This window comes from Ictalurus furcatus, chromosome 3 (genome assembly GCF_023375685.1).
Source record: "Ictalurus furcatus strain D&B chromosome 3, Billie_1.0, whole genome shotgun sequence".
In the NCBI taxonomy this organism is placed as follows: domain Eukaryota; kingdom Metazoa; phylum Chordata; class Actinopteri; order Siluriformes; family Ictaluridae; genus Ictalurus; species Ictalurus furcatus.
In genome coordinates, this window is record NC_071257.1 from 17,098,229 (window position 1) to 17,109,000 (window position 10,772).

The window sequence follows — 10,772 nt, forward strand, 5'->3', positions numbered from 1 at the left end:
TATAGTCGTTCTTAAATGCACTTTGTCCTAATGCTTCATTTTAATACTTGAAGAAGAAGATTTAAGAGCTAAACAGAGAGGGGGGATTTTTCAGAAGATTTGGTCATCCAACCTGTGCTTCACTAAGCCCGAGCTCTAGCATTTCCAGCGAGCGCTGAATCATGACGGTCTTCTCTTCGACAGTGCGGCCTTCCTGGGTTTGTTTGAGGCAACGCAGCGTTCCCATCAGACCCTCCAGGATGGCCTGGTGTTCAGCACGCAGAGCCTCCAACCCCTGCATCACCTCCCGTGTCCGACACAGCAGCTCGTCCTGGGACAGCTTCTCCGCAGGGTCACCCTGCCCCTCCACCTCCTTCACACACACCAAACTCGACATTTCCTCACGCATCCTACACACACACACAAGGAAATATTAACCAAAACTTGCCCATATGTTTGACTCAATAAGTATTCATAATTTCATAACACCACTTGTTCTTAGGTTTTGTGAATCGATTGTGCTCAGTGTGTAAAGCGCGAGTAGGCTCTCCATTCGGTCTTGTACACACCCAGAATTTGTGTGCAGTTCATACACCAGTTGTACAGGTTTCATTAAAATGGGAGGAGCATTCACAAAAAGAATCAATTACACTTCAGCAATTTCCATCAAAACCCATTTTAACAATCCTGGGAAAAAAACCCCAAAATAAAATAGTGCAGGCATTTCAAAAACTTACCTAGAGCTTTTCAAAAACTGACCCTAGAATATTCTGTAAACCTAAGCCTTGACCACTCTACCCCTGTTTTTTTTTTTTTTATTCCATTTTATTGTCAGTAAAATATGTATGTGCAATGCAAGCGATTTAAAAACCCAAGGAAAATTCCTTGTACTGTCTGAGCAGTCTAATGGGAAGTGCTGTAATCCACACTGGAGTGGTGTTATACGGCCCGACGCGAAGCAGGTGCGCCTGGTTTATACTGATGCATAACTTTATTTGCATGTTCAGAAGCAGACGCAACATTCTCGTTGTGTATAAAACTGACGTTCGCTAGATGACACGTCAGAGCTAAAACTTTCCTGTCTGTCAGGTTTCCAAGTTGAACTGTAAATTCTTTTGTGATTTAATACACATCGATGAGCTCCGTCTCTCTTATACCTTTCCTACATTAGACTGATTGTGCGTTCCTCCATGTCATGGGCTCTGTCTCAAAACAAAACCTCTGATGTTGCACTCAAAAGAATTCATTAATCTAGAAAATCCAGAAGACTGGTATGCAGAACAGAACTTTCAGTAGGTTTGAAGGCTACCTGTAACAGGAAAACTGGTTAGTGTTAGTACACAATAATGGTCTAGAACAGTATACACAGTCCCCTCCGAAAGTATTGGAACAGTGGGTGAACGTAGTTATTTGTGCTATACACTGAAGTCATTTGAGTTTGCGATCAAAAGAATCATCAAAATCAGTCTATGATATTTTCTAATACTATTTTGCAAAATTAATGAATGAAACCAAAGCGGAGTGAAATTCTCTCATGACCTCTAGTATCGGAACCCCTGTAATACTGTAACACTGTCAATTTAATGTTACTTTTGCTAAATCTCACTCCTGTAAGTCTTTCTTTCTCTTCATGTTTTCCTTGTCATAATTTCTTTCACAAACAATACTCCACTACTACCTGAGCATGTCATCCTGTGCTGAGAAAATTAGCATGGGTTTTTGGACCCAAGCTAACCCTTTCACTTAAACACCACAAAATAATTTTGCATTCTGGTCCATATTCCAGTCCACCGTCAACCTCTGCTCCATTATTCTCAACACAAGCATTATTCCTCTTTAATATGGTTCTGAAATTTAAGTTTGACCACTACGTCAACTCATTTCTTAAGCTCTCTGACTAGCACTTCCAGAATATAAAACTCCCAGCCAGTTCTCGCAAACAACAAACAACAAGCTCAGACATGTTTTGTTGTAATTCCTTGTTCAGTCGCCTGGCAAAAGCTGGCTGCGTCGTTGCTGAGATCAAATCAAATGACCCTATAACTTTATATTGCACTAGTTACAATCAACTAGAATTACAGGATTATAAAACGATCAAATTTATTTTCCTCACCAGGAAATCCCTTCATCACCAAGCCTCAGCCTGGCCCAACCCTGAAAGATGCCGACACTCGTAAGATGGTGGACTATTTACAATACGAACTACATGTTATAAAAAAAAAAAAAAACAGCTCAGAAACAAAGCTTGTATTCATGAGGCCTGTAGAATTCTCTACCTGATCTAACACTAGCAACACATTCAAGGCTGAACAAAAGATGCTATAAATCTGATTGGCAAATGGGAGAGGGTTACAAGGAGTACAACCTACAGTATTTTACAGTATACAACCAAGTCATTTATGGCACTCACCTCATCTTGAACAATAATCACATTTGTAGCAACATTCACAAAACTGAGGTGGCTTTTGCATGAAATGGACAGTGAAAAGGTTCTCTAGAGCAAACTTTCCAAAATAAGTACAGAAGCTTTCACTTTTTTTTAAAGAACATTTGGAGTATACTTGACCACACAACTCTTTAGACCACACAACCGAGGTATCCTTGCAGTTGCCAAGATCTCCTGGAAAGATAGGGCAAGGCTGCTGAGACATGAAGAGAGGCAAGTTTGATCTGGCAAAGGATTTAAAAAACTGAAAGCAAACACAGCAATGTTGAAACTGAAGCATGCTGGCAAACTAAATCAGAAACTTAAAACAACTACCTACAGTACTTAAAATAACAACAGGGGAACAAAAAAAGAAGAAAAGAAAAATCAACACTAAATCTCAGTTTATTGACGCATCACTGTTCCTTACATTCTTATATAATAGAGTAGTGAAGAAAAGAGCCATGACTGCGAGAAATAGGAAGTGGAGGGTTATAACTCACTCCGGGTTTCATGTGACCCAGAGAAAGGCTGGTAGGCCGACATGTGACAACCACCAGGAAGGAAGCGCCAGAGCATGCTGGGAGACAGTGCACTAATGAAGTCTCTTGTGCTTTACTCTATCTTGCACAAATCCTCAGGGAATGATGCAACCATAAAACAACAGATGACAAACCAAACAAAACAACCATGAGCGAATGTGCTCTAGTCTGAGAGCATTCAACAAAATGACAGCATAGATAGTAATAAAGCCTTTTATATGCACTAAATATCACAGTCTGGTTATTAATGCAAATTGAGGCACTGGCTGCATAAATACCCAGTTCCCAATATTAGGGCTGACAAAAACATCAATAGTCCCCTTATTCGATCAGAATAGCAAATCATACCAAAGGGAGGTGTGAAGACAGACTACACGTTAAGGACAGCAGTTTCATTACAATTGTTTGAAGTGTAAATTCGCATTTTAAAAGCCGTGTTCAGGAGGATCTTCTCTTTGCTTTAGACCTTAAATATAGCACTACATTACAAAAACATACACAATGTGTTAATAAGAAGCAGGTCAATTCCCTTCATTCCAAATAAAGTAAAGCCATTCAAAATAAAAATCGAGCCAGAACATTTGCTTTTAGTCATGAGAGAGTGTTTTCAGACACCACCTTCTCTCACATATTAACGTGAAGGCTAAACGAAGTAAGAAAAGACTCAATTAAACACTACTGCTTGACACAGCAATCACTCCATATTAGTGTATCTGAATTTCCCTTTGCATATCCTAATTACAGATCTAAATCTGTCCTGTCTTACAGACATGACATGGTGCTAGAGTAGAGAGAAGAGGAGCGAGAGCTGACAATCTGCAGCACAGATATTCACTGCAGAGTGCTTTTGCTCCAGGCCTTTGACATGATCGTCAATCATTTCCTGTGTGCCCGAACGCAGATTTCTGCACTCAGAGAACTTTTCTTTTCATCTTCACCCTCTATAAGATTTTTTTTGCTACCAAGATCTGTATGCAGTACGGCCATAATGCAACTACAGTTTATAGGATTATTCTAACTGGAGAAAGATGTAGAGCGAGAGAAAGCAGACAGGAAATAGGAATGAAGCTTGTACAGGGCTGGTTAGTCAGAGCTGATGTGTTAATCTGATTGAGCTGCAGCATGACTCACTATTCTGTTCACCAGGAAACTTATGAACTCATCAGGAGGAGGGTACAACACTCTAATGCTAAGGGTGACAACAACACAGCAACATCACCTCGCAACTAAGAGAAAGACCATGTGCCAACTCACAGGAGGGCAGGATATGGTGGCAGAGGACACAGTGACATTTTTTCTCATTACTGCTCAGAACAGCATTCAGCCATCTTTGTCTCCATGATCTCAAGCTCCAATATCTCAAACAAATCTTTCCACCCTTACTTCCTCAGCATTTGTCACTGCCATGGATGTCCATGTGGCTTTATATTTTGAGAAATTGGGATTGCTGCGTTCATTCTGTAGACCGCCTACCTAGTTCAATCCTGATTAAGTCTGCAATGAGATGCTATTCTGATAATGCTAAATTTAGGGTGCTGAATCAAACCCTGGAGCATTTTCCACTTCGGTGTGGCTCATTTGGGGAGGTGTGAATACAGTAATCACACTACAGTGTGGACTAAAAAAAATGGCCTTGCACTATCGGAGTGAGGTGGTCTCATTATGTTTTCAATCAACAGGAAGTGACCCAAACATGTTATTTATTTGCAGGGTTTTCCCTAGGATTTAGGTTCCTTAGGTGCTGCGCCTAAGCCTTTCAACGATAAAGAAAACCCTGTATTTGGATGTGTACGGCGGAAGGCGGACGTGAAGCTGAGGAGGAGTTTATCATTAAACAAGGAGATACCTCTACAATCTGGAACTGGTTTGGTTACAGAAAATCAGTTTTACTTAGATCAATGTTTGTGTTTCTGAGGCTCTCAAGATCACAGCTATCACTTGTAGCTAAAAACAGTGGTGAATGATACTATATTTATATCGTCACTGATATCGTCATCGCAATAAATACCAGAAAATATCGTGATATAGTTTTAAGTCCATATCACCCATCCCTAATGTGTGCAGCTTTTTTTGTAGCTGCGAGCTGAGTAACAGTCATGAAGTGCAAACTGAGCCAAAGATTTTTGGACCAACAAACAAAAAATAAATCAAATGAACGGTGGATGCATACACAAAATGGTTTAATCTAGCTATTTATATAATTATCTAGCCAGTTACTGAGCACCACCTCAGAGTTGCTCAGGTGCGTTTTGTGATTTCTTCATTCAGTCTCTGTATTTCTGAATGAAAATGTTTTCCCCGAATATCTTTTCAGTTCTATATGCTTCTCAGCCTTTCTTTTGTGTTTTGGTCCGTTACGTGCCGTCTGAAACTAAACCGAACCCAAACAGCAAATGAACCATAACTATCAACTTTCGCTTTAATTCAGACTCAGCAAACTAACAGTTGTGGTCATTCAGTTTAAAGAACAATAACAAAAAAAAACCCAACGTGTTTCTTATTTCCATCATCAGTACTCATCAAACTCGTCTCAGGGAGGAAAAACAGAAGCTCCTCGAAAGGTGCAGATTTCTCCTAATTCTGCTTGAAAAGAAAAAAAAGGAGGAAGCGAAACACAGAGCATGCAAGAAGAAGTTGGCCTTCCTTTAAACCTGTAATAAAAACAGATTGAACAATTTTGTCGGTTTGTTTTCTTGGGCGTAAACACTAACCCTAGGTGTTACACCACACCGTCAATCCACATTTCAGCCTTATGTACTGTACATCTCATGCCATAAAGTCTACTGAGTCAAAAAGTAAACATCTATATTTTAAATACATAGACACAATCTTCTGCAAGGTCATACAATAGTTTCACTGAAACTACTTCAATGTTTAAAGTCCTCTGCTGTAAAGGTGGATGTGAGACACCAGGCTGCATCTTCCTAACCAAAACACACAAAACATGCTTTCAGGGACAGCAGACCAGGCTGAATCAAACGACTAACGCCATTGCTTGAATACTAATGCAAAACTAACAAGGCTTAGCTATGTTACAGAGCGATGAAGCATCTCTTCCCGATAAACACAGGACAAATAAACTCCAACACGACCCTTTAAATGAACTAAAGACAACTACATTAGAATATCATTATTACACTTCAGTAGCAAACCTAAATAATAAACTAAATATAATAAACTAAATATAATGCGGATGTGTTAAACAGCGCCGGGACAACTAAATAATATTGCACTAAATTAATTTTATTTATATAAATAGTAGCTAGAGATGCATCAAGGCGCTCCAACTTTCAATAAGGAGCCAGCTTTCACTAGATTTCCTGATGTCTAGCTAACTTTAGCTAATAACGAGTTCAGCCAGCTCAGTGGTAACCTTAACAACTCCCCGAAACATCAATATTACAAAAAAAATGTTGAATAAATTTCATGTAAAACATTTTCTGTCCAAACACATTGATGAATAAGTAACTGTACTCTGTGACACACACAAAATTGGTTTGCGGCTAACAAGCTAGTTAGCTAACCCCCGCAGCTTCCTCGCTTATCCAGTGAGACCCGCTTCCAGCCCCGTTCACTTCATTTCTAACTCCAGATAATGGACATTACTTATTGTTTTGATTAATCAGTTCCAGCTACTACATTTACTCGGAATGGATAAATCCAGATCGGGGACTAGCACAGACCTTAGCATGCTAGCTAGCAGTCGTGTTTGACATGAGAGGCTGACACTCCCAGTCAGATTATTCAGTGTGTAGGCTGCTGTTATAAAGTAGACAGAAACACTAATCTTGTTAAACTAGGGAGCCAGAGGGTTGAACAGCACTTACGGTTCTGTAGAACATCCAGCCGGGTCAAAATGTTTATTCGGTAATGTGTCACGGTTCTTTTTTTTTTTTTTTTTTCTTTAGAAAGGAGAGCTGGCTGTTAGGGCTCTGAATGAGCAGCCCATCCGGTGAGGCGGTGAAGGTGCACTGTGTGCGCTGAGATTTCTCTCCAAAACAGCGCGGAGGAAAGATCAACTTCACTGAGGTCCTGCTGCAGGAGCCACTCTCTCTCACTCCTCCCTCCCTCTCTCTCTCACTCACACTCCCTCTCTCCTCTTCCCTCTCTTCTCCTCTCATCCTACTCCTCCCTCTCACCTCCTCCCTTTCTCCTCTCCTCCCTTCTCCTCCTCCCTTCTCCTCCTCCCTCCTCCCTCTCTCCTCTCCTCCTTCTCCTCCTCCCTCTCTCTCCTCCTCCCTCTCTCCCCTTCTCCCGCTCCTCCTCCCTCTCCCCTCCTCCCCCTTCCTCTCTCCTCTCTCCCCTCCACCTCCTCCCTCTCTCCCCTCCACCTCCTCCCTCTCTCCCCTCCACCTCCTCCCTGTCTCCCCTCCTCCTCCTCCCTCTCCCTTCCTCCCCCTTCCTCTCTCCTCTCTCCCCTCCACCTCCTCCCTCTCTCCCCTCCACCTCCTCCCTGTCTCCCCTCCTCCTCCCCCTCTCCTCTCCCTCCCTCTCTCCCCTCTTCCTCCTCCTCCCTCTCACCTGCTCCCCCTCTCTCTGTCCCCTCCCCCTCCTCCCTCTCTCCCCTCCGCCTCCTCCCTCTCTCTTCCTCCTTCTCCTCTTCCTCTCCCCTCCTCCTCTACCCTCCTCCCCTCCTCTCTCTCCCCCTCCCTGCCCTCTCCTCACTCCCTCCCTCCCTCACTCACTCACTCCCTCCCACCCTCACTTACTCATTCACACACTCTGTCTCTCCCCCCTTCCCCCCTCACTGCTGCTGAGGAAGGCCCCACATGGACACCCTAAAGATGCATGAGATTACTGTGGATGGTATTTCATGTGAAAACTATAATACATTTCCTGGTTACACAACTGCATATAATGCACTATATAGTACACAGTTATTGAAGGGAATTATTTATAATTGCAGTATCTGATGCCACCAAGATGAGGATGGGTTCCCTTTTGAGTCTGGTTCCTCTTTAGGTTTCTTCTTCATATCATCTCAGAGAGTTTTTCCTTGCCACAGTCGCCTCTGGCATGCTCATTAGGGATAATTTTATACATTTAAAATTTATATCCTTAATTTATATATTTCTGTAAAGCTGCTTTGTGACAATGTCCATTGTTAAAAGCGCTACACAAATAAAACTGAATTAAATTCAATCATTGATCGCTTATGAATGCACCCGGTGACAACAATGACACCTTGTTTTAACATCCAGCTGCCTCTGTCAGCACTGCAAACCTGCCTCTTTTATTTCCACATAACAATTTGATTGCTTTTACTGATTCAGATTTTCTAGGAAACTAGAACCAGCAGCCATATAATAATATTAATAATAATACTTAAACCCACACTCGGTGAGCCTCACATTCACAGATGCGCTACAATTGTTGTCTAAGCAATCACAGGAAAGCAGAGCCATACTTTTAGGCAAAGGGATTCAAAAGTGATTTGTAGTTTCACTCATGATGTGTATGCTTTGACCACAGACAGTGGTGGAATTCTCTGACTGTAGGAGGAGAGGTCTAGATGAACAAATGAGCAGCACAGTGGCACTACCGCTGCAGCTGCTACTACTACTGTGGCCTGTGGCGTTGTCTGTTGCTACTTTGACCTGTGGTTGCGATTGCTACTGCTCTGACCTAATTTTTTTTTCTTGCAATTTAAAAAAAAAACAAAAAAAAACCCCCAACATTTTTAAATGTATTATTTACAAAAGTTATTTATGTTTTTTCTCATCAGTCTGGTCCCTTCTCCCACTTTGTGCGAGTATCTGCACGGAACTTATATCTGCCTTATTGTGTTAATTTTTTAATTAAAACATGCTCAATAAAATGCTGTTTGATATTAAACCCTGTCAGTCATTTGTTGTCTGTATAATAGCACAATGAATGGCTAGAATGGCAGCAGACAGTTGTATAGACAGGTCTCAAGATGATGTGAGCCAACTTTGGTGAAGATTGGACTGATTGGGAGGAGGAGTAGCAAAAATGGCAGTTAGATGTAAGCATTTTTAGTATTTTATTGTACCTTTTGACCAATAGGTGACACTGGCATGAACTTTGTTGCATAGCCTTGGGTCATGGTCCTGAAGCTGCATACCAGACTTTGTGTCAGTGTACAAAGTCGCTGCTGAGATATAGCCTCACTTCCTGATTGCCAGCTTTGCTGTCAGATTTGTTTTCCCATTATGGGCAAACCATTTGGAGTATTCAGAATTCTTTGGATAACTATTGTGGGTCTTACTCTGAAGATTACGTGTGCCAATTTGGTGATGATTGGACAAAAATTGTAGGAGGACTAACAATAAAACAGTTTTTGACAAAATCAGCGTCGAACTCGTCTCAACCCAGGGAATCCTGGGATACCTGGCTTTTAAATTCTGGACACATGGTTCAAAATTATGACCATAAAAGTACTTCCAAATTTGACCTGATAGTGGCACCAGAGTGTGGTCTCCACAATCGGACTGAGATCAGGGAATTTGGAGGCAAAGTTAACACCTTGAACTCTTTGTCTTGTTCCTCAAACCATTCCTGAACAATTTTTGCAGTGTGGCAGGGCGCATTAACCTGTTGAAAGAGGCCACTGCCATTAGGGATACTGTTGCCATGAAGGGATGTACTTGGTCTGCAACAATGTTTAGGTTGATTGTACGTGTCAAAGTAACAACATCCACATGAATGCCAGTACCCAAGGTTTCCCAGAACATTACCCAGAGCATCACACTGCCTCTGCCAGCTTGCCTTCTTCCCATAGTGCATCCGGCCGTCCATGTGACGTACAAGAAAATGTGATTCATCAGACCAGGCCAACTTCATCTATTGCTCCATGGTCCAGGTCTGATGCTCACATGTCCATTGTAGGCACTTTTAGCAGGTAACAGGGGTCAACATGGGCACTCTGACTGGTCTGTGGCTACGCAGCCCTATACACAGCAAGCTTTGATGTACTGTGTGTTCTGACACCTTTCTATCATAACCAGCATTAACTTTTTCAGCAATTTGTGCTACAGTAGCTCATTTGTGGTATTGGACCAGAAGGGCCAGCCTTTGCTCCCCTTGCACATCAGTGAGCCTTGGGCGCCTGTGACCCTGTCGCCAGCTCACTAGTTGTCCTTCCTTGGACGACTTTTGGTAGGTACTAACCAATGCATACCGGGAACACCCCACAAGACCTGCTGTTTTGGAGATGCTCTGTCCCTGTCAACTAAGCATCACAATTTGGCCCTTGTCAAAGTCACCCAGATCCTTACGCGTGCTCATTTTTTCTGCTTCCAACACATCAACTTCGAGAATTGATTGTTCACTTGCTGCCTAATATTTCCCACCCCTTGACAGGTGTCACTGTAACAAGATAATCAATGTTATTCTCTTCAACTTTCACTGGTTTTAATGTTATTGCTGTTCGGTGTACAGTACATATCAGTTTCCTTTATAAACCCCAGTAACTAACTGGAAACACATTACCACATTATAATTTACATTTTTTCTCAAAATCAATTTTCTCTGTTTCTAGATGAAACATGCCTTAATGAAATTTTACCTGTTCATTCTTACACCTATTTACAAGGATATAACAAATGAAGTTCCAAAAATGCCAATTATTGTTAATAATTTTTTGTAATGGTGCATGATATTTATCTTGATTAAACAATAAAGAAATTTTATTTTAAACAAACGTTTCTTTAAAGTTTTTAAATCTCTTTAAAGCATCTTCATAGTACAATTGGTTAGCATTTTGGTTTTATTAAGTATGCAAACATAGGTGTAGTTAGTTTGACTCATTTGCATAAATAAATATACATTTTTGAAAAACTTCCAATACCAGAAAATGTTTGAAC

The 10,772-nt window shown here is 41.4% G+C and overlaps 1 protein-coding gene across 9 annotated transcripts in view; it reads right to left on the reverse strand.

Moving 5' to 3' along the window:
- Nucleotides 1–7,019, reverse strand: part of klc1a (kinesin light chain 1a) — a 31,801-nt gene extending 24,782 nt beyond the window's left edge. For all 9 annotated transcript variants that reach the window (XR_008385573.1, XM_053621131.1, XM_053621134.1 and 6 more), the window contains exons 1-2: nucleotides 6,774–7,019; nucleotides 113–389 (exon numbers count right to left, since the gene is read on the reverse strand). Coding sequence is in view for 8 of the 9 variants with exons in the window: in XM_053621131.1 (XP_053477106.1) it covers nucleotides 113–388 (276 nt within the window). In the remaining variant the exon portion in view is untranslated. The remainder of the gene's footprint in view (nucleotides 1–112; nucleotides 390–6,773) is intronic.
- Between the last annotated feature and the right edge of the window lie 3,753 nt (nucleotides 7,020–10,772).